The sequence below is a fragment of the Cygnus olor genome, chromosome 5 (genome assembly GCF_009769625.2).
Source record: "Cygnus olor isolate bCygOlo1 chromosome 5, bCygOlo1.pri.v2, whole genome shotgun sequence".
Lineage (NCBI taxonomy): Eukaryota > Metazoa > Chordata > Aves > Anseriformes > Anatidae > Cygnus > Cygnus olor.
In genome coordinates, this window is record NC_049173.1 from 10,338,930 (window position 1) to 10,361,443 (window position 22,514).

At 40.6% G+C, this 22,514-nt stretch overlaps 1 protein-coding gene across 1 annotated transcript in view; it reads right to left on the reverse strand.

Annotated features, from left to right (window-relative positions):
• ASPG (asparaginase) overlaps positions 1-19,868 on the reverse strand; it is a 45,636-nt gene extending 25,768 nt beyond the window's left edge. Inside the window, exons 1-6 of the mRNA XM_040558809.1 lie at positions 19,626-19,868; positions 13,634-13,763; positions 9,788-9,899; positions 6,764-6,889; positions 5,187-5,270; positions 3,993-4,119 (exon numbers count right to left, since the gene is read on the reverse strand). Coding sequence (XP_040414743.1) covers positions 3,993-4,119; positions 5,187-5,270; positions 6,764-6,889; positions 9,788-9,899; positions 13,634-13,763; positions 19,626-19,773 — 727 coding nt within the window. The 5' untranslated portion in view covers positions 19,774-19,868. The remainder of the gene's footprint in view (positions 1-3,992; positions 4,120-5,186; positions 5,271-6,763; positions 6,890-9,787; positions 9,900-13,633; positions 13,764-19,625) is intronic.
• Between the last annotated feature and the right edge of the window lie 2,646 nt (positions 19,869-22,514).

Genomic DNA, 22,514 nt, shown 5'->3' on the forward strand with positions numbered 1-22,514 from the left:
ATTCAAGGACACTATATTCAAGATATTAAGGCCTTTTGTTTATTTTTCCAAACAAAACAATCACCTAAACAATACTCTGCTATTCCCAATCTCTCCCTCCCTCCCAAGTACTACAGCTTTTCAAATTACAGGTCAGAACAACAAATTTGAAAGGGAGGTATATACCTAAGTCACAAAGTAAATAAACTCTTTCAGGTTTGAATCCTCTGAAGCCTGACTAGCTTTTGTTCTCCTCCTGAGCCTCACAGAAGCGACTTTGCAATCACTGGAGAGGCAGCTTTAGTCTCATGAGGATACTGGGCAAACTAGAGCTAAGAAAAAACACTGGCCTCCTTCACATCCCAGGGTTAAACAGGGAGGCAGCAGGGAAACAACCCAAAGTATTTTTCATTCAAGAAAAAAAATAATACAACTATACAGAATCCTTATCTTATTCAGCTTTATTAACACACACACACAACTATGGTGATAGGGTTAGTATGGAAAGAAAAAATCAACCTAACTGAAAAATAAAATAGAAAAGAGAAGAAGAAACTCTAAACAGTCTAGAAAGCAGCAAAGAAGGTTTTTTTTTTGTTTTTTGTTTTTTAAAGAGTGCCTATGCCACAATGCAGGTTTCAACTTATAATGGGAGAGCTATAACTAAGAGCGACACCTCCCTTAGGAGTGGTGACTGAACTCCAAGTTATGAAATCAAACAAGAAATACAGCTTTTCTTGATTGCAGAGCTCCACACAAACAGCAACACTTTCTTCTCATCTCTCTCTGCTGGGCTACTGGCGAGCCGTACCATTATATAAGCTGCCCCAGCGTTCATTAGAATTCATGGCAACAGCCAAGGGGAGGGGAGCAGAGGCCAACCTATGGGTGGAAATTTCTGAAGGAGGCAAGCAAACATAGACCCCCTTTTTTGGCAGTTTATTATAAAACAATTGACACACGCCTTTTGAAATGAATATTTAAATTGAATGGTATCACTGCAAGAACCGACATGCCTGCTTACTAGGGGGAAAAACAAACCAAGAGCACTTCAGTGAGCAGAGCTGACATTTGCCTTAATGCTTAAATGACTTGGGCTTTTTACTATAAATAACCAGAACTGCCAACCAAAACACAGACTTGGCCAGTGACAAATAGCTTCTCTTTAATAGGACTGGTGGACAGATGAGATCTAAAGGGCCTTCTAACCTGCTACTGCTGTACCACGTTTGCATATACAGTCACACGGGCTCTTTTCATCCCCTACACAAGTTATGTTTCTAATCATATGGTCCTGTACATATGCACCACTCCCAGAAGTTACATACATGCATGTGTGATGAAGAAAGTCCAGCCGAGGTAACAAAGCAAGTTTCATATTTGCTTCATTAAGACGACAGAGAACAGAGGATAGTAATCAGTTATGAAACATATTGAGACTATTTACACATTTCAAGTGAAAGAGACCTCCTTGCCTCTCCTGTTTTCAAAACATAAGAGAAATACAATAAAGTATTTTAATTCATAAGCTTTATGATTTTAGAAATCTTGTTTTTCATTCCTATATTGTCCACTTCATACAGAGTTTTCTGATCCTGCTGCAAAAGTACTTCCCATCAACATTGGGTTTCCTATTCATCTGAGGAGTTTGCTAGAATTTTCACTTCTTACGAGAGTTTTGTGTGCTAAATTTAAAGTCTTAAGGAAGCTGCCACACTTGCCAGTCTAAAACTGGAAAACAGGACTCCTAGGTGCTGGCAACACAGTTAAAGTCTGGCAGAGAACACAGCCAGTTGATGGGATCAGTAATCCTCTGGGAGTTTCACCTGAAGCGGGAAGATGGTAAAAAAAAGGAATGGAGATCAAGAATGAAGAAGTGAGCTGTAGCTGGGGAAGCGAGGGGAAGAGAACTAAGCCTTTCCCTCTCCTCTCTGCCTCTGAAGTAGAACGTTGCTTTTATATGGTACGTCTAACCTCGAAGAGCACCTCCTCTCCTCATTTCTGTGTACCAACCCATGATCACAAGCTCTTATCCCATCACATTGCTCACTCTCTCTATTTTGCCACCTCTCTGCTTCTCCGGAATTTTCATTCCCAGCTTTGTTACAACTAGGAAGCCCAAGGAAAAGTTTCTGCACATGGCCTATCCCTTCTGGCATTGTCAGACTGCTCTACATAATGCTGAAGCAGCAAGAGTCAGCCCTGTCTACAGGAAGATTAAGACATTACACAAAAGTCATTTGGAAAAAAAATAATTAAAAGATGCTACATTTGTTTGGTTTATTTTTCAAAGCCATGAGTGATCCCTTGTCTCCATGAAAGCTTCATACTAGGATTGTATGAGCAAACCCAAGGGAGACAGCTATGTTTCAAACAATTGCTTTGGACAAAATCAAGTAGCACTAGTAGATTGCCCATACTATAAACTCTGTTTTTCAAAATGAAACGATCTTTCAATACTGACACTGTCATCTTGGATAAATGATGCCACCCTAACTGGGTAATCAACTGAAACAAATAAAAATAGAGCCTATCACACCTTCAGTTTCCAAATCAGAAATCCTCACTGACCTCAGTGGGGCATTCTACTGAAAAGATAATGGGACACAAAATGGGCCAAGGGAAGTACTTAGTAACTTTCTCATTTTTCTCCTACAGACAAGGAATCACAAAACAGGTCATTCAAATCCAAGAGAGAAGCAGTATGCGATTTGCAGCCTGATTTCATTATTGATCAGTCAGTAAACTGAATTTATTTGTACCCTATTTGATGAAGCCCATAAAAAACAAAGAAATAAGATTTTCCCCAATTTACTACAACAATCATCTAATAGCATTTCTGTTGATTTCAGGTACACAGTATTTGACACAGCATTGTTAATACAATAGTGGCACGCTCCCAACCAGAGAGATGTCTTAAAGACCACTACAGCATCTTACAGACTTCCTCAGTTTGTCTGCCTGCTACAAACATAGGCCTTTGATCCTGTAACTTTGTTACATGACTCTCATTCATTAGGTTGAAGGCTAAGTTTATTTTTCTATATTATAAAATGTCTCTCTCTACTAGTAGAAACCATTAGAATGCCATGCTGCATGGCAATGAGCTAGAGCTCCTAATAAAATAATTTGTGAACCCCCTCCTATTTCCTATTTGTGGCAATAATGGAGATTGTCACCGCAGCCTATTCCTTTTGAATATACCTAGGCGATCCAAAAGCAGCTTGCACAACTTGTTACATTTTTGAAAACCGTGCTTTAGTATGTTTTTTCACAAAAACTCATTTGGCTCGATTCCAAATGTGTCTCTCTTCTCGAATCTCCAAAGAAAGATTGACATTTATCCAAGAACAGACATCAGAATGTTAATGACTTTACACAAGGATACTGAAATCTTCATGTAGTTTTTCTACTCCTTATAAAGCAGACACAAAAATTATAGGGAATCTCAGTAAATTAGGGGGTAAAAACTTCACACAGAGCATATTCCAAGTCTGCTATTTTTGGTGTGCTTGCAGCCTCGATGAGTCCTAAATATCCAGTAAAACATTCTACAAAATGTCATGGATCTAACAGATGATCTGTTGAAGCTGCAAGTACTCTGCAATGACTCTTTTGCCTGATCTCAGAGACCAGCATGGTCGTTAATGAGACTAAGGTCTTTGTTCTTTCAGTCCTCACTCCTTCATTTTTATCTTCACAGCAAGCATTTTCATGACACGGGGCAACATTCCCTTTGGTTAGTGAAGTTCTTAAGTCACCGTCAGTCTAGCTCACATTCGTATTCAATGGATAAATACAGTCAAGTCACAAATTCTCAGTCTTACTAAAATTTAAAGAATTTCAGAGCATAGAATGAGGAGTCAAGTGTTTCAGATCATATAAAGTGGAGTGTTTTCAAATAAATTTGAGGTTAAAAACAGCATTTCAACTACATAAGCACATATTCTTTTCAGCTAGAGTTCTATTACATGTGGCATAAATTACAAGGCTTAAGAGATGATGTTGCTTACTTGTAATATCAACCTCAGCATTTGCAAGTGGAGGCAGGTTAGGTGAGGAAAAGGCATTGAAACTCCCAGCATCCACCTTAGTCACCCTATTTCCCCTGTACAGTTTATTATAAAAATACAGGCACACCTGCAAGACAAGTAAAGAAACAGGTCTATGAATAAGCCAGTAATTAAAAGATTCAGTAGATAAATACTGTAGTCTGTCCTTCATAAAGTGTTTTCTAAATCTTTAAAGCAACTCAGAAGCTAGTAGATGTTTACAATTCTTACCCTTTCAAAAAGAGTTGGCACATCTGTCACACACTGGTTTAAGAATTTAAGAACAAAACAAGTTAAGAACTAACTAGTTTCGTAATCCTCTCAGGAGGCATAGTCCAGGAGACAGCAAATATGCCTGAGTCCACTTCAGAGACAGAGGAAAGGAACACCATGGACTTTTTAATAAGTTCATCAGTTATATCTAAATTCCGAATTCAAAATCTTAACAAAAGGCCTAGTGAAAATGTAGGATAACTTCCAAAAGAGTCACCAAGTATAAATAATTAGGTTCCTTCTGAAGTCCCTTAAAGTAAGTCAATTGAAATTTGAAGGAAAACAGATACCTCAAAGTAGCTGTTAGTTATGAAGATCTTAGCCAGTCACTTATTGCTGTGATCCCACAAGGACTGCCTGTGTGAGCATGGCAGAAGTGAAATAAGGCACAACCTGCTCAGTTTTCTCTCAGACTTTCGGCTTGCACAGCATTGGCATCTTTAAAGGCTGGGTGCTAAAACTATAGAAATGTTTCCATGCTTATTATTTATATCATCCTTGACACTTCAGGTACTAGAGCTACAAGATATTGCAAATCAGTTCTAGAGCAACTTGAGAATTTCAAAGCAACTTTCAGTCTAAAAACTGACTTAAGTGCTTCAAATTCCACACATTTGCAAGGGAACCACTGATTCCAAGTCTGCTGCAAGCTACATTTCAAACCTGATAGTCTTTATAGATCGCACACAGGCAAAACGGGGTATTAATCCTGAGAAAACAGCATGCACTTTGCCATGGAAGGGTTGATTACCTCCATGGAATCAAATTTTTTTCCCTTTTCAAGTGCAATTTCTTACTGCCTACAGATATTTTGAGTATGTAAGTATGTGTCCTAGCTAGAAGAAGAGCAGCTTCTGAGACAGTCTTCACAGGCAAACAGACCTCAGGAATCACGAATTGCCCAGCAAAGAGCAGCGCCCCCAGAAGGTTGGCTCGGCCGTCATTCTGCAACTCATATATGGGCACCTGAAGAACAGAAACTGAAATTAAACACCATCCCTTTTGTAAAGCTTACACAGCAGAAAAAATAGTCCAACTTATGAAACAGAGATACATGAATAATTTATGTAACAATGATTTATGACAAATAAAGTTTCCTTCTTCATTCAAACTATTTTAGGCTGCAGCAGATGGTGGGATTTCCCTCTGTGCTATCAGACTTTTTTAAATTAAGTGCTTAAACCTAATGTTGAGATGATTCTAGTATGACTAAGTAATTGTTTTTAGAAGGAGAGTCTGATTCAGGAGAAATATCAAGAATAGAAAGCAGGTGTACTCAGTTTACGTGACTGAGCGTGGGAGAAGTGACTGTACAGAGAAAAAGCAACAGCCTCAGTTCTTACAGAGCTGCCACTATGGGCTTCAGAACGGCTCTCTTGCACCATCTTTCCTCATAGTAGACAAGAACTGAGCCAGCAGGTTATTACCAACAGAAAAGGAAAAGATTAAAAACAGGAATTTGGTCTGCCGAGTGTGATAGTGATGACTTCCATGCCTTTTCAGATTGCCTCTGTATTAACAGAGTCAGAGCTCCTTTCAGCAAAAAAAAAAAAATAATAATCACATGCTCTATTGCTAGATCATATAATAATAAAGAAAAAAAAGAGAGTAAAACACTGAATATGATGTACCACAACTAGGCTGCTCCATGTCAAGACAGTAAGTGGGAGTCTGCTCCTTTCTAGACTTTTGTATTTTGACTTCAAATAGACCACATGTGAACAGGAAGTTATGACATGGGGGAGGGGAATTTTACAGTGTCATGTTTCATCTCTCTTTTGTGATTAGAGGTGTATTTTACACTCAAGCAAGCTATTCTAGAAAGACAACCCCTCCCCCTCAGACAATATGCAAAGGTCTGATCTCTAGCTAAGAGAATGAAAATTAATAAATCTAGCTTTTAGGGGAAAAGAAACAGACCACATTGGTGCTCTGTGGAACAGAAATGATCGAAAATGCATGTAATGCTTAGAGATTATTTCACTAATTACTAAAAAAAAAAAAAAAAGAAATAACGCAACAATGAGTAACATAAGATGGGGTAACAACGGATGAAGTAAAAATAATAAGCTTGAGGGCTTTAAAACAAAAAAAGACAACTAAGAGCCAGCAGCCACCTGAGGCTGGAAAGATGCTCTTCATATAAACCGATTATTACACAATGGCCAGTGACAGGCTCTTACATCTTTCTCTGAAGCATCTGGTCCCAGTCACAATGAACTACTGGTCTGATGTGGCACAGAGTTGTAGAGTCACTAATGATAGAATTATGGGGCAGATCCTCAGCTGGTAAGCTCGTCAATTCTCACTAATTTCTATCAGCACTGCGACCACTCACCCTGGGTAGCGACCTGCCCCGCACTACTAAATTAGATAGTGATGATCAGGATACTACATAGTTTTGCATAAAAAAACAGTAAATGGGACTTCTGACTTCAACTGCAAATTAAGTCCGTTACCTGTGATCCTGTCAGAACAACGGTTTTACCCAGATTCTCACACATGAAGGATAAGGCTGAAGCTGTATATGCCATCGTATCAGTGCCATGAAGGATCACAAAACCATCGTACTTTTCATAGTGCTCCTGAAGATGAAGAGACATTTTTCATATTGTTAGAAAAATGCACTGGCATCAGCAAGTGTGGCACAAACTGCATGACTTTCACAGATGGAAACAACACTATAATACTTTAAATGGTACTATACATGTAATTCCTCCTAAAGTTATCCACATTTTCAGTTTAATTATAATTAAGGGTTAATAGGACAATAAGCACTAGAGCTAGTAATTCTAATTATGGAACAGCCAAAGTGATTCGTCTATGTATACATATTAATGCAGCATTTTTAAACCAGAAGACAGCTAATTAAGAAAAGCTTAGCAATGGCTTTAAACAGGAATGTTAACATATGCAAATTAGTCACATAGTCTGATTTCTTGTTGCTGCTTTTACTTTAGGGATTACACCATTTACAGGAACAGATTAGGCAAACCAAGGCTATCATAATATATTGAAAAAACAGTCCATTTAATCCGGCTGGCAGACAGGCAAATTGCCAGTGTAAGAGTGCCCTCTTCTGTTTAAAAGCCATAATTTCTCAAGCAGTATGTGACTTAAAAAAGATAAAAGAGTTGAAGAGGCTTGTTACTGGTCATAGCTAAGGTACATATGCTTGCTGTTTTCTGAGAAGTCCCTTAGACTATCAGACATGTATGGATGCAAAACGGAATTTTATAATTATTTTAATCTACATACAATTCCACGCAGGAGTTTTTTTCTTAATGCAAAGCCATGAATTGTACCGATCGTCATAGAATCTTAGAATGACTCAGGTTGGAAGGGACCTTAAAGATCATCTAGTTCCTACCCCCTGCCATAGGCAAGGATGCCATCCACTAGATCAGGTTGTGCCCTGATAGAATAAAGTCATCTACTGCCTTACAGAAGAAAAAAGAATTGATTCCTCTATTTCAAGAATGATGCACATAGTAATCACTTTAGTGAGAGACATTGAGATCTTTAACGTAATTTGGTCACATGGATAGGATTACATAAAAGTGTGAGCAAACCGAAGAAGTGCCAGCAGGGGGGGAAGTTTGTTTGTTTCCATAGAATTAAATGAGATTTCTTTTTAATTCATTTTATATTAGGCACACACACTTGACATCTCCTGATAATACAGTCACCTCCAAATCCACCCGCACATTTCTACTTGTCCTTTTGTTGTTTCTTCACTGATACTCATCCCTGCATGTTGCTACCTACTGAAAGTTTCAGTGGAGTTCTGATTATTTCTCACCAGTCAGCCAGCAGAATAACAGCCAGTGTTGCAAGATTTTTCTGTAGGCCAAACTACACTATGATGCAAAAAGTGTGCTGCAGTATTCACCAATGCAGCAAAAAGATAAGCAGATTTCAAGGGCTAAGAGCACAGAAATAGACATTAGTCCTCTCTAACTCAATCAAGACACTTCACAAATCTTGTTAGCCTTATGAACCTTATTAAATGATAAAGAACATAGCTTGGTGTAAGCTTCATAATATAAAAGATCTGCTTGGGAATTAAGGAGAAATCCCATGGAAACATCTTAAAATGCTTCAGTCTGAGAAGTCTCCAGTACATTACAGCTGTGCCAAGTAAGTGTTCACATACTCAGTGAGCACAAAGTGGCAGTGTCTATACACAAGCTGGATAGTTGACCTTTTTTTTTTTCCTTCTCAGCACTTTTCACTAGGATTACATGTACTAGATATGTACATATAGAGAAGCCAGATTCTGTGTACAAGAAAGAAGCATTTTTTTGAGATGAGAAGTTGTAATAAAACTAATATGCTGTTTTTGAAGAAAGGTAAGCTCTCTCCTGTTCAGCATGGCATTCCCCTCTTTGCGTTACCCTGCTTTTGGCTCTAGACTTTTCCCAGCTGCATCCCTGCTCCATTCTAGAGGCTCCACACCCAGGCACTAGCTCTGTCTCTTTCTCTGCCCTGGCAAGATGCATTCCATAGGAGGAGCATCATCCCTAGTTTGGTGGTTTTGGGATTAAAGGACCTGAACGTGAAAGACTGTTACATAATCTTCAGCAGCATTCCCAGCATTATTACACTGTCCATGTAAATTGGTACAGCTTGGTTTAAGGAGAGTAACACTATCAAGCTAACTATTGCAGAGCGAGCAGGAGTGGAAGAGCAGTATCTTACTAGGCCCATGATTATTTATTTATAACAGCCATGTACGAATTCCTGGTGGGAAGTATTCAAAATGTTTCATATTTCTACTTTCCTAAAAGCACAGTTAAGCTCAGAAACGGGAACAGGAGCAGAGAAATGCTGATTTTTAATCTAGAGAAGGATGTAATGAGTTTATCTATAAATACAGAAATACCTAGGGCTTTAATCATTTCCCAGTGTGTGGAAGCTAAACAGGATGGCATTTTTTTCGATCAACTGCAAAGCCAAAGCTAGTCAAGTCGGTCTGTGTCCAGAGTAAGAAAGGTATAAGCATATGAAATTATTTTTTATGCTAATAGCTAACCATTACACTATTAGAACATTAAAATGCCGTGTAACTGACATAACTTTCTGCTACGTCACCTACCCCTGAGGATTTTATTTAACAGTTTTGGACAATGAACTTAAGCCAACATTTTAGAACATCCCAATCTACATATTACATACCATATTTGATCACAGCTGCAATTTTTTTACTTATTCTTTTACAGAATTATGACATGGCTTATCATTGGAAGAACTATAACTTTAATGAGCCTGCAACATTTTCAAAAGGAAAAAAAGTTTGCAAGCCTTGCAAGTGCAATACTTGTTACTTTGCAAGTAACTAAGAAAGATGCATAGCATTTAAACTTTAAATAAACAAATACTTAGGTATAGCACTCCTGCATTGTTACCCCTTGCTAAGTACACTGAATATACTACTGTTTTTGTTTAAGCAACAAATGAAATCTTATCCCACACTTCAGTACCTCAAGTTTCTTTGCAATTTTGGCCCAATCCTCTGGCGTCATGTTCGAAGAATCAAGTAGTGGTGACAGCTCCAGGATTGTGTAGAAAATTCTTTTGTTTTGCTTAGAGACACTGCGGAGAAAGACAATTGGGGGGAAAAAAATCACTCTTAGAGCTAATACCAGCTCATCACTTCTGATTTTTTTCACTAAATCAATAGTTCTGTCCCAAATCCAACCCGCCTAAAGTCTATGAAAAAAAAAAAAAAAAAAGTCTTACATTTGAAACATTAAGTTCCAAGTTTAGAAGTTCATGACTTGATGTGGTTTAAAGCACAAATGCTCTAACCTACTAAACTTAGAATTCGGGAGCCAGGGGAGAGGTTGGCAAAACCTAAGACAGGAATAACCCAGACTTGCTTTGTTGAAGTTTGGAACTGAGTTCTACCAAAGTCGATACCAAGACTTAAGGTTTAAAAACGCTTCATAAGCTACTGAGAGGAATCTGTAAAGCTCCCAAGGTATACAGAGGCTCAACGAAAGAATTGCAGAAATTTGTTAATGCTTTGATAACTAAATTCCCTGGCATGAAAGGCATCTTCTCTTCAGAGTCTTAGGGCTGACCTTCATTTCTGAGGCCTTTAGAAAGCCCACTCTCCTCAGTTTCTAGAAGAGATTCTCTCTTGGTTAGCCAATACCTTCAAGTAAACTATGGCCAACTGGCCCAGTAAAAACAGTATTGTCTTTTCTAGTTACATGCCAGCTTCGTAAAGCCCCAGTCCTAGCCTACTAGGCCTATAACACCTTGCTATGGAAGTTTCCTGTTTGAATTGAAACTTGGTGCCAGCTGCCTCTGGTTATGATGTGGAGTTTAAACATGTAATAATATCAAAGATCTTAAAATATTGGCTTAGATTGGAAACGGTAGGCCAAGTCTACTAAAAAAAAAAAAAACCACACGGGCAATCAGTTATTGACCACTGAACAAGCACAACCTTGATAGCTGGGAAAAGACTACCCTCAGTACAATGCAGACAAGACAAAGAAACTATGGAAGAAAAAAAAAAAACAAAACTAAAAATCACGCAATAGAATGAAGTACCCGTGAGGTTGAGAAATGCAACATTACATAGCAGGTAGCACTGAAGAAGAAGACCAAAGATGAAGAACTGTCTAGACACTCGAATATCTTACAGAAGTGCAAAATCCCAAATTTAGGGGGGAATTTTCAGTATCAAATGAGATGATGGCTGTGGAATCACTGTGGGATTGTCATAGCTGTCGGCTTTCCCTTCTTCCAAGGACAACTGGTCTCCTTCACCCTGCCTGAAATCTGACTCTTCAAAGGCCTTTGAACTGCCAGACAAATGGACTACATACACAGCATGTGGTTTACCCCACAAAATACGCCCACTTCTCCACTCTAACTTTCTAACCCCCCAGTATAGTCATCTGCATATAAATTGAACTTTGCTAGTTAAGATTTGGGGTTTTAAAAAAATTAAAAAAGAAAGAAAGAATCCTACTACTATTTTCTGCTACTTTTCTGAAGATTCAAAAAGAAGAGAATATCCAATAATTTCACCCAATCTTAAGTTAGCATTTTAAAGGAAATTCTCAGACTAGGAGTGAAAGAACTTTTGCTTCAGTAAGACTAAGACTCATGTCACTGAAATTAATTTAAAATCATATGGTCTATTACAAGGTTCAAGCGACAAGGAAAATAAAACATTTTAAGAACCCTGAGACACAGACATTTACTTAATAGTTGGAATATATTCCTACTTAGCAATGCAGTTGCAAACAAACAGCTAACAAACAAGAACTAGTAGCAGGCCAGCTCTGCCCTTCCTTTTTACTTTTTCTTCCAAGCAAAGCCACCCAGGAACATGGTTAATAGCATTGCTTTCAGAGCATTCTCAATGCTTTTCCACTGCCGGAGGATGGTGGTAAGTTTACTGCCAGCTGTAATTGTGACAGATACTTCAACATTTACTTCCTTCCACTGCAAGACAGTCAAAGGCTATAGCAAAGACGAGGAGACTCCAAGATGTACAGATGTGTACAATAAAGTTCCTGAACAATGTTCAGAGCACAGAGTTGATTACCTTCCCTCCTCATCGGCAGCAGTGTTTTTTTTTCCCTCACTTGCTATTTCTGTATGTATGTATAACAATGTAAAATACACAAGAGTCAATTTGTACCTTATAAACCTTATAAAATCTGCACAACCACTCCTCTTACAAGGCCTGTGTGAAAGTTGCTTACAGCAGAAGTAGCATTTAAACAATGTGTGTTTTTTATTCAAAAGCAACTGTAGCTAAGTTGCTAGCTTTCATACAACAAATTGCCTTGTTAGATAACACATTTACACATACTGACTAAGAGTAACTTTGGAAGTCAGTGGAAAATCAATGAAAAGAAAGCTCCCCCAGGGACGAGCTCTTCAAATAAAATACAACATACCAAAACTGAGACCAGCCTAGTCTCGTGCTTTTGCTCTCTCTCTCTAAGAAGAAAGATCATCAGATTATATCTTTGCGCATTACAGAAAGGTTTTTAAACAGATATACAAAGTTCACAAAGTACTCCCATTTTCTCTCCTCAGAAACTTGCCTTATTTCTCAACTGCCTAGTTAAAATATCACCCAATGAGCACAAAAGAGAAAATGGCAAATTGCCATGACAGACCTCCATAAATGGCATGCAGTAGCGCCAGAAAAAGAAGACAGGATTTTTTTTAAACTTCAGTTCTTGATCTGAATGATTGTTTCAAGGTTTTCTGTTCCTCATGGAAAACATACACCAGGAGAAGTGTATTTAGGAGTCAAATGTGTATATTAGTGCAGTTTTGTTACATTTAAAATCCCCTAAATATTTTGAAGTTATTCAGTCATAATACAGCATTGTAACAGTTCTACTTCTTTTTTGTATAGACATCATATTTAACATAGATTGTATGTTCACATCAATATTATTCCACTAGAAGTCCTTTTTTTCCCTTCACCCCTGTTCCTGCCACCTGACTTTTAGCAGGTACTTTTAAAAGCTTAACACAGAGACCTCAAGACAAAATAGAAAGAAATTAATAAACCTTGTATTTTGTTTGTATGTCCTGATTTTCTCCTTTAAGATTAAAGGATATCCATTTTCACTCTTTTAACAAAACAGCAATAGTCCCATTTATTTCTGAACAATTGTAAAATCATCCTTTGTGCGAAGTTAACATGTTTACAGGGGTAGTCATTCATCACAGCTGGGGAATATCTCAAATTAGCATACTGCCCTCTAAATAAAACCTATAAGCTTATTAATCATTGCCCAACAGTTAAAACGCAATGCAGATTAATTATAAGCCCATCACTTATTATCATAATGTTGCATAAATTTGGGAAAGGCAAACAGCTTTTAGGGGTTTTAGAAAAACAGAAGGCCTGCGGAATTAAAGCATGAGGCCTACTCATGGATGAATTAATTTGATGCTACTTTTTCAGATGTGCTGAAGATAACTCACACAGAGCTTTATTACCAGTTTTCTTAGTTGCTCTAGAATATTTGTATGCTTGCACAGTAACAAATAAACATCAAAACCTGGGAAAAATACAGGACTAAGCTGCACAGAATGTTTGCTTGTTGCCAAATTTAGAAGTTATTTCTCAAGTAGTTGTATGACACTTCACTGCAAATATATGAAAACGGACATTTTCTATAGTGAAAGACAGGGTAGGCTTTTTCTGTTTAAGTCAACGTATGCGTTTTTGCTAATCTAATAATGGATTTTTCAAATTAAATGTTTGGAGATATAATTACTTGAAAATAAACACAACACTTCCTAATCCTCCCTCTCCCCAAGCAAAAGGTACTTACGGGAGCACCAATGTGTTTTCAGGAAATTCGTGGAAGTTGTCAAATTTTGTTTCTTGGGCATATGCTTCGTCATGCAGCATTGGCATTGTCTTCAAGCTGCTCACTAACTTATTGGCCTCAGGAGCAAGTCCTTAAAAATAAAGAATAAAATAAATAAATAAAGGAGCAGGGATGGAAGGAAGGGAGTGGCACAGTAAGGAGAAATCAGGTTATGCAGATGTTTGCCTGCCCTTCCATATGAAATGTCTATTGCCTGTTCAAGAATGTGAAAACAATATCATCAATTCATCTTTGTGCAACTATTCCTTTCCTGGCTTTAAATAAATAAAACCTTCATTTAGGAGAAATAATGTTACTAATCTCCTCCATATCAAACATTTATGTGTTACCTATTTTAAATTGATGTTTGTGTAGAAATACTGATAGCAAAAAGTTACAAAACTCTTTTACACTTGCCACAGCTATTCTCTATCCAGTGGCAGGGTATTTACAAAACCCTGAACATTATTTTGTACTAGGAAGCTGTGATATTTTTGCCTAAGCCTCTTAGCTTACGGATGTGTTGACACAAGCAGCAAGCTACTGGCATGACTATACTGGAAAGCTGCATGTTATGTCGCACTGTCAACAGCACTAGTATTTGCATAGAGGGGAAAAAAATAAAACATAAAGCTAAAACAACCTCCCCCATGAGGTATTGGGTATTGACAGATACAGACAAAGATCAGTATTTATAAAAACAGAGAAACCTTAGCTTCCCAGTAGGGTCTTATGTGCTAAGTTCTCTATCACTGTCTGGGACGGGTGCTCTCCACCAGCAGGTTTAGGACTGAACACCGTAGTTGACAACAGGCAGAGGAGGTGCATAAATTGCTGAAGAAAAGTAGGTGGAAGCAAGGACGCATCTTAATCTCTGTTCCCGAGCTACTGACGTTGTCTTCTGCTCTGTGGCTGTAGCCCTGAAGATGGCTGGGGCCTAAATCCATTTAGGGTTTGCTGGATCTGCAGGTGTTCTGGCTGCAAACAACTATTTCAAACAGAATCCAGATGCTGCTCTCTGGTAGACAGAAAGGCACCTAAATATTTCACGTTACAATCAGTATTACAGAACCACGTTTCTTTGTGAACCTAACTCGTGACTGCTCTGATATTGATAGGATAAACAAGATCTTTGCATTTTAGCTACTGAGATTAGCTGAGAGGAAAGAGGGATGTTCATTTACATCTAAATGTTGTGGGGCAGAATGTTGCCTATCTCAGGCTTTAGTAACTCCCATGTCTTTAAGTGACAATAGTACATCACAAGTTTCAATATTACAATTAGATTATAATATTTCAATTACACATTATATTGTAGTGCTCCAGGTATTTTCTCATTTGCAGTTATTTTTCCTTCACCTGAGCCAAGATCTCCTCTCCCAATATCCTGTTTGATGCAGGACAGCCACAGCTCTAGTGTCCTAAGTCCAAAGTCACCCTATTTTTCTTACGTCTGACTTTCTGAGACATACTTCATTCAGGTAGTTTCCACCAAAGGCATTTCTCTCCAACTTCAAGATTCCACTGGCACTACTGTCCCGCTCTGTTTAATCTCAGTGAATGCTTTATACCACCTGTTCAGACAGCAAACAAATTCTCCAACCTCATTATTCAGCTTTTGCTATTTCTAATCATTCATAATTTGAGGCTAGGTAATTCTCTTCTACTGCCTAGTTCTTCCATCTGTTTAAACATGATTGTCACACAAGTTCACATCTATTTTTGTTTGCTTGTTTCACCTTCAAACAGGTTTGTTATTTAAAATACTCCAAAATACGAAGAAACAGTGATAGCATTAGCTAAAGTGCACACACGGCCGCTTTACTTGGGGTCTGTTTACTTTCCAAAGTGATGGAAAATCCTTAAGAACTCCTTAATCTCTTTCCTGGCTTGCCCTAAATGAAGCAGCAAGCCTTTTCATAGCCAGCTTCCTCACAGAATGGCAACAGCACTTGAGTGGCTTCGGTTGGATTCCTGACAGAACACTTTGTTTTACAAAATATACTTAACATGCTTTACGCTCTGGATGTTTTGTTCCTTCATTTCTAATCCCTGCTTATTCCTATTAAAGATGTTCCTAGCTTATTCACAAATGGCCGCTGCACTTGGACACAGAGTCATTCTGGCTCTGAAGCGCAGCCCACACAGTTTCACAGTGTTTTCTGTGTGTTTCCTGATCATTTTTCTGTTTGTCCAATACTTGTCTTGCTCGGAATATCGACAATGGATTAGATGCTTTATTTTGTATTTGCTCTAAGAAGGGGAGAGCTGATGTATGTTAACATTAAGTCCTTTCCCTGTTAATGGCAGTTCCTCATCTCTTCTCCTAATCACAAATCCGACCAGATTTTTCTGTACCTGCTTGCACTGTACTTAAACCTTTTTTTAAGACATTTTGCAAATGTATCCAAGATGTCCCGCTTACAACCTACAAAGTCCCCTAGATGTGTCTATGTTTAACAGTGGTTTCTGCTTCAAAAAGCAAAGGCAGGGGAACTCAAACATAGCTGGTTTAAGAACACTTCGACTTTATTAGGCATGGAAAACATCTTCTGTGAGCCAAACTCATTAACCAAGTATTTGAAGCAACTTTACCCTTGCAGAGAAGAGGCAGGATGTGCAACTTGTCCCAGTATCTCTCATCAGCTTCTGTCCTTCCCTCTCTAGCTGGTCAACCCTTGCATCACAAAGCAGATGCACGAAGGCAGAACAGCAAACACGTAACTGTGGCTGAGGAGAATAAGTATGGTTCTGTCTCACCTACAGCCAAGGACTCTGCTTTTCACTCCAGTAGTAAAGATAATACAGCTATAGCTACTTACTGATCAAGATATCCTACAGCCTGTGCTGCAGCAGAGAACGGGAAGCTGAAAAATTCTGATGCAGCTGTGTCTGTGGGGCTCTGCACACAAGAAACCACAGCAGCTGGGGGGAAGAAGCGTACTGTACTTCAGATTACTGGGCATCACCCCGAAGCCTAACAAATTCTCTGTCGGGAAGAATACAAAGGACTTCACCAAACCAGTTTTATTCCTATAGGAATATCAAGACAAAGAGCATATGAATCTATGGTGCTAGATCCCCAAAGCAGTGACATTTATAAAGCGTACTTTGTAAAGTCAGAGCAGCAGAGTGTTCTCCAACAAATTTATTTTATTTATTTTTTATTATGCAGTGCCAGGCACTTTCAGAAGCAATGCCTACAGGTTTCAATTAGAAAAGGGTTGCATACTGCCCATTTGGACAACAGCAGTCAGTCCTTTGGCAGTCTCCTATGTCTAGAAAGGACAACTAATTAACTGAGAGACTATTCCACGCAATCCTTCTAAGGGGATTTAACTTAACTCTACTTATGTTTGTTGGGTGTTTTTCCCCCCTCAGTATTTCAGGTAAAAGCTGTGAAACAGAGCCCACACATGAGTCTGAAGAAAACACCTTCCTGAAGGTGTTAATGCAGGGATTAGTCTCACAATAACCTTGCTAAAGAGCGCAGTACATTCTGAACTAAACTATTGATAACCCGAAAGAAGCTATTGTAGGAGAAAGGAAGTGGAAGGAAGAAATTTAAAACATGCACTGAAAGGGCTTATTTGACAGCAAAACATGAATGCTTGGAGAGTCTGCAAATGAGCTGTCACCTCACTGAAACAGAAAGAGACCATCTATTGCCTGTGAAAGACTCCTGCAGAGGTAGGCTCTAGACGTACAGTAAGTTCAAAAACTCCAAGACATGTCAGACATCTTCTCCAGCAAGTGGAAAGAAAAGGTTGTAAGCCTAGATGGAAATTAGTTCAGTAGAATCAGCTTGCATCCTACAGTTCGAGCAGCTGCAGCTATAAAAGGTTTCATGGTGCTCAAGGAAGCCACTCCTATTTACCTTGCTTGAAATAAAACACAGTTTAAGGTATGGTTGTAAACAGGTGCTTTCTGTCCATTGGTTAATAAAAGAAACAAGCATTGCTTTTTATTTATTTATTTAACTTTTTAAGCATGCTGCCTTTCCCAGGCCCTTTCACCAGTTTCTGCCTGGACACTAAGGACTGCCAAATATTCTTAAAGAGGTACTCCAGCTGCTCTGCTGCTCGATCTGTGTACAAAAGGCAGGGTGAAAACCTCATCAGGATGTAGCCAGTCATTGGATCATAACTGCTACGTTGTTTGCACATGCTTTAATGATTGACACTTGTTAAGCAAAATCAAAAAGGTACACAAGATCAGAAGAGGTTATGGAGGTCGTTTATAAAAGAATGAGACGTCATTTTTATTTTCTTTAAAAAGAAGTTTGGGAAGTTTCCTACAATAGAAGTAGGACATGATTTCAGTGTATGCAACGCAGACAGAGGAAAGTGACTACATGCCATTTGAAATGCAGACATATTTTTCTTTGAATTGTCATACTTCAGGCTCATTTGACAGATTAAATACGACAGCCATAAAAAACAAAGCAGAACAACCCCTTAACACATCTTTTGTACAATAAAGATCAGCCAACCACCATCTTCTAAGGCAGGATACGCATTAAAAACAAATTTAGTGTAGAAAACTCTGAGGTGAAGCCCCAAGTGTTTTAATCCTACAAATGAGTAACCGAAATGTTATCTTGACCAAGGGCTTGAAATTCTGTAGCAGGTAAGAGAAGCACCCCCATTTCTGAAACTAGAAACTTACAGACTCTGTAAGCCCTGGGATGCTCCACTGCCTATGAAGTAAAGAAGAAAACTTAGTGGATGTTCATTCAAATCAAACTGCTTCCATTCTCTCCGTCCTCATCTCTCCCAACTATACATCACCCCCTTTCCCTTTATGCCATTGCTGGTAAATACGCAGCCCTACAGGAGGTCAGGTCCGGCCAAAAGCTGTTCTTTTCCCCAGACATGCTACTTGGCTGATCCTTCTGGTATCCCTTGGGATCTGTGCCTGCTGACTAAGGTTCTAGCAGTACTTAGATGCCACTCGTGGTGGGGGGGGGGGGTTGTAAGGTGAATTCACACACCTGCCCATTTATATTTAGGGGCACCTGAAAACAAAGCATATACTTATGAAGCTTTCAAGTAAACTCTGGGCAATACGTCTATCAAGACATCTTAGGCTTCAGTTTTGGATTCAAGCATTTCTCAGCTGGGGCAGGGGAGCTGGCACGCCTAACCTTTTCTTCAAGAAAAGGTCTGTCCGCCTCGGTAAAGCAGAACCCTTCAATGATTTCTTGAAGGAAATCAAGAGCTGGAAGGAGAGCAGCAGGAGCCTGCCCAGGGGCAGGTAAGCGCAAATGCTGTGCCTGATCTTACTTGGCATGACACTTGGCAGGATGCTGGCTGCCACACTCACATCAGCTGTGTGTTTCAGGTCACCACTTGAAAATCTTTGACATGGCTGCCACCCACAACAAGCCACGCTCTTCCTGGTAGGAATGAGAGGCACATGCTCACCAGACAGCCTAGGATGGTTACTCTCCTGGGACTAAAAAGAGGCCGTGTGCCTAGTAAAATCACGTTGGTTTCATTTTCAGTGCGTGAGGGGGTAAAGAGAAAGGACTCATGCTTCAGGAGACACGCTGCTCTCTGCCAAAACCTGCTGTAACCAGCTGTGAGGCTTGCTTATCAGGACACCTACCAGCCGGGCTGCCGAAATAACCCACTGATACGAAGACGGGATTGGCAGAAGGAGAACATCCTTCTGATGCTGCTCTGAGTAGCTACGAGAAAACACGGGATACTGAACTACAACGCATGCCAGGAAGAGTGTCTAAAAGCAAGGCTGTTAGTTACAAAAGCGGCAGCCTCAGTCCCCGCTCACAGACCATTACACCCAAGGGGGCAGCTGGGGCACCCCACCAAGCCCGGCTGGTTCCACCACACACCCCAAAACCTCCATCTCTTCCCGGGGGGCGGCACCCACCGACCCCCACCCCCGTACCCAGGGCTCCGCCGCCCCGCTTCCCCCCGGCCCCCCTCACCCTTGACGTCCTGCACCATGCCGATGGTGCCGCCCGTGTTGATGACCAGCACCCGCGCCTCGGTGGAGGCCTTACAGCCGCCGGCGGAGGCCGGGGGGCGCTCCTGGGGCTGAGGGGCGGTCAGGGCTCTGCCCAGTGTCCGCTGCATCCCGGCTGTGAGGAACCGCTACCTCCCCGGCCGGCCGGCCACAAGCGGAGTTATAGGGCGGTGCGGGGGCCGCCCCTTCCCGCCCCCGGCGGCCGGGCAGGCAGCGGGGTGGGGCGTGCGGGGAGGCGGGGAGAGTCCCGCCGAGGGGCCGGGAGAGGCGCGGCCAGGCTGCGTCGTGCTCTGAGGGGATGTGGGGACAGCGCAGATGTCCTGAGGAAGGGCAGGGTGCTGGCCCCGAGGGGAGTGGGGCTGGGGGTCATCCCCGCGGGGAGGAGATCTGCAGGACTGCAACTGGGGCCTCACAAGGGCAGAGTAGAGGGGAACAATCACCTCCCTCCACCTGCTGGCCACCCCTCTGTTGATGCAGCCCAGGATGCAGATGGCCTTCTGGGCTGCAAGTGCACACTGCTGGCTCATGTTGAGCTTTTGATCCATCAGAACCCCCAAGTCCTTCTCTGCAGGGCTGCTGTCAATGAGTTCTTCTCCCACTCTGTGCTCATGTCCAGGATTGACCCAGCCCAGGTGCAGCACCATGCATTTGGACATATTAAACCTCATTAGGTTCATGTGGGCCCACTTCTCAAGCCTGCCCAGGTGACACCCATGAAGATACCACCTCTTTCTGTGGAGCTGGGACTTCTTAGAAATAAACAAGAACAAAGAGGAAGATGAAGCTTATGGATTCACCCTTGGAAGCCAACTGATCTGCAGATGTGTCTGTTTTATGATAACAATCATCTCTCTGCTGTCAGTAGCCATATCTGCAAAGAGGGGTTATTGCCAGGAGCTGAATACCATGATCCCTGAATGGACCTTTCCCATGCTGTAGGGATACTCCATCTGCTGATGCAGAGAAAAAAAAAGATTTAGAAAACAGTGACAGGATATACTCACGTACCTCATTTCAGTGCTCCCTGAGAACGGAAGCAGTATTATTGCCAATACCCCAGCGATGCTGACGCTGTAGTAGAAAGGGTAGTGTCATCAAAATAGATGTAGCAAAGCTGAAATTTATATGGCGTAGTGTCTTCTGGTCAATTCTGTCAATTTTGCAAGGAAAGGAACTGGGAAGGTGTGATGAAAAAGGTGCTAACAGACGTATGTTACAGAAAAAAAGCTAGAGATGCGTAGCTTGCAGACTGTGGGAGATCAGCGAATCACAGAATCATTGAGGCTGGAAAAGACCTCCAAGATCATCTGGTCCAACCATCACCCTACTACCAATGTCACCCACTAAACCATGTCCCTAAGCACAAAGTCCAGCCCTTCCAACAACTTCAACCGGGATGAAGATGTTAGCTATGGGAATGGGTGGGGGGCAGATGAATCTGGCATAAAACAAAATTATCTGCATCAAGTCCTGCATTGGTGTCTGGCTTACATACCGGTTTTAGTTCTAAGACTCGTGTTCAGGAGGTATAGGGTAGTTTCTCTTGAGGACCGGGTGTGGGAGATCAAGGATGAGGAGGCTGAAGCTGTTTTCAAGGAAAGATGCTAGGTCTTCAAGCCTGTTGTCACAATGTTCCTTACTACTGGCCAGCTACAGAGCAAAATTGGCAAAGGGGCTAACGACAATGAGGAAGTAGGACAATAACTGCTGAGAAGCACAGAGCACGAGGCCGAGAATGAGCTGCTGCATGGATACTGGTGGGGCAAAACATCTAGCTTAAGTGCCTGAGTTATCCAGTAAGCCAAAGGAAGAACACGCTTCCTCCATAAAAGTGGTGAGGGTTGGGTTTTGTTTGTTTGTTTGTTTGTTTTTTTGGCTCTGGTTCATATGCACTTCATTTGTACCCTGTGCTGCAACTGTTGAATAAACTTTAACCCAATTTCAAGGTAAAATATATATTAGGGGATAGTCCGAGCCATTTCTTACACTTCCGATTTCTGTGACTTAGTATTCTAACAGAAATAGCATTTATACACAAAGCCATTTCACAGATCTGACATCCTTGCTTGCAAAACTGCTGGTACAGGTAAGAAATTGGGGTTTGTCTTTTTTTTTTTTTTCTCCCCATATTCTCACCATCTTTATTCTTAGAAATCAATAACATGGTTGAAAACGTCACTGCATAGTTCTGGCTCCTGTAGTATAAGTAAACATGCCTTCATTTGTGAGGTCTGTTTAAAAAAAATCAAACAGAACAGTTTACGTTGGAAGAGGAGTCCATTGGATCGACACCTTCACTTTACAAAAGTTGCTGGAGAATAGGACAAGTTGAAGGCTGTGTTTAACGCTCTTAAACTACTTCTGTTGTTCTAAGGAAAAGCTGTCTTAGTATGAAATGATTCACCTGAAATGCAATTGTATTGCTTTACTTATCAGACACAAGTATAAGCACATCAGACATAACATTACAGCTAGAGTAAAGCAAAACATATTCATTATTTATCTTCTGCCAGACTGTGTCTAGAAAGTATTGCCCTGACATCCATAAGGACTCCTGGATAGCTTTGTCCCCTCCCTCCACGTTGTCCTCCCAGCAGCCATAGGGGGTCTTCCCACCCTTCAGGAGGTGGCCTACAGTAGGCACCCATGGTGATGTTGTCATTGCAGCCCTCACTGTGATCCTGACTAGAAAGCTCTCAAAAAGCCTGTAAGCCTGATCCACAGGGTGCTGTGCAGTCAAGTCAGTCCTTCACACAGACTGTAAAGCCAGCCACTGCCCTCATCTTCCTCCTTGTTGTGAAAGAGCCTCTATCTACGCATTGCATGGATCAGTTCACATGAAATACGTATT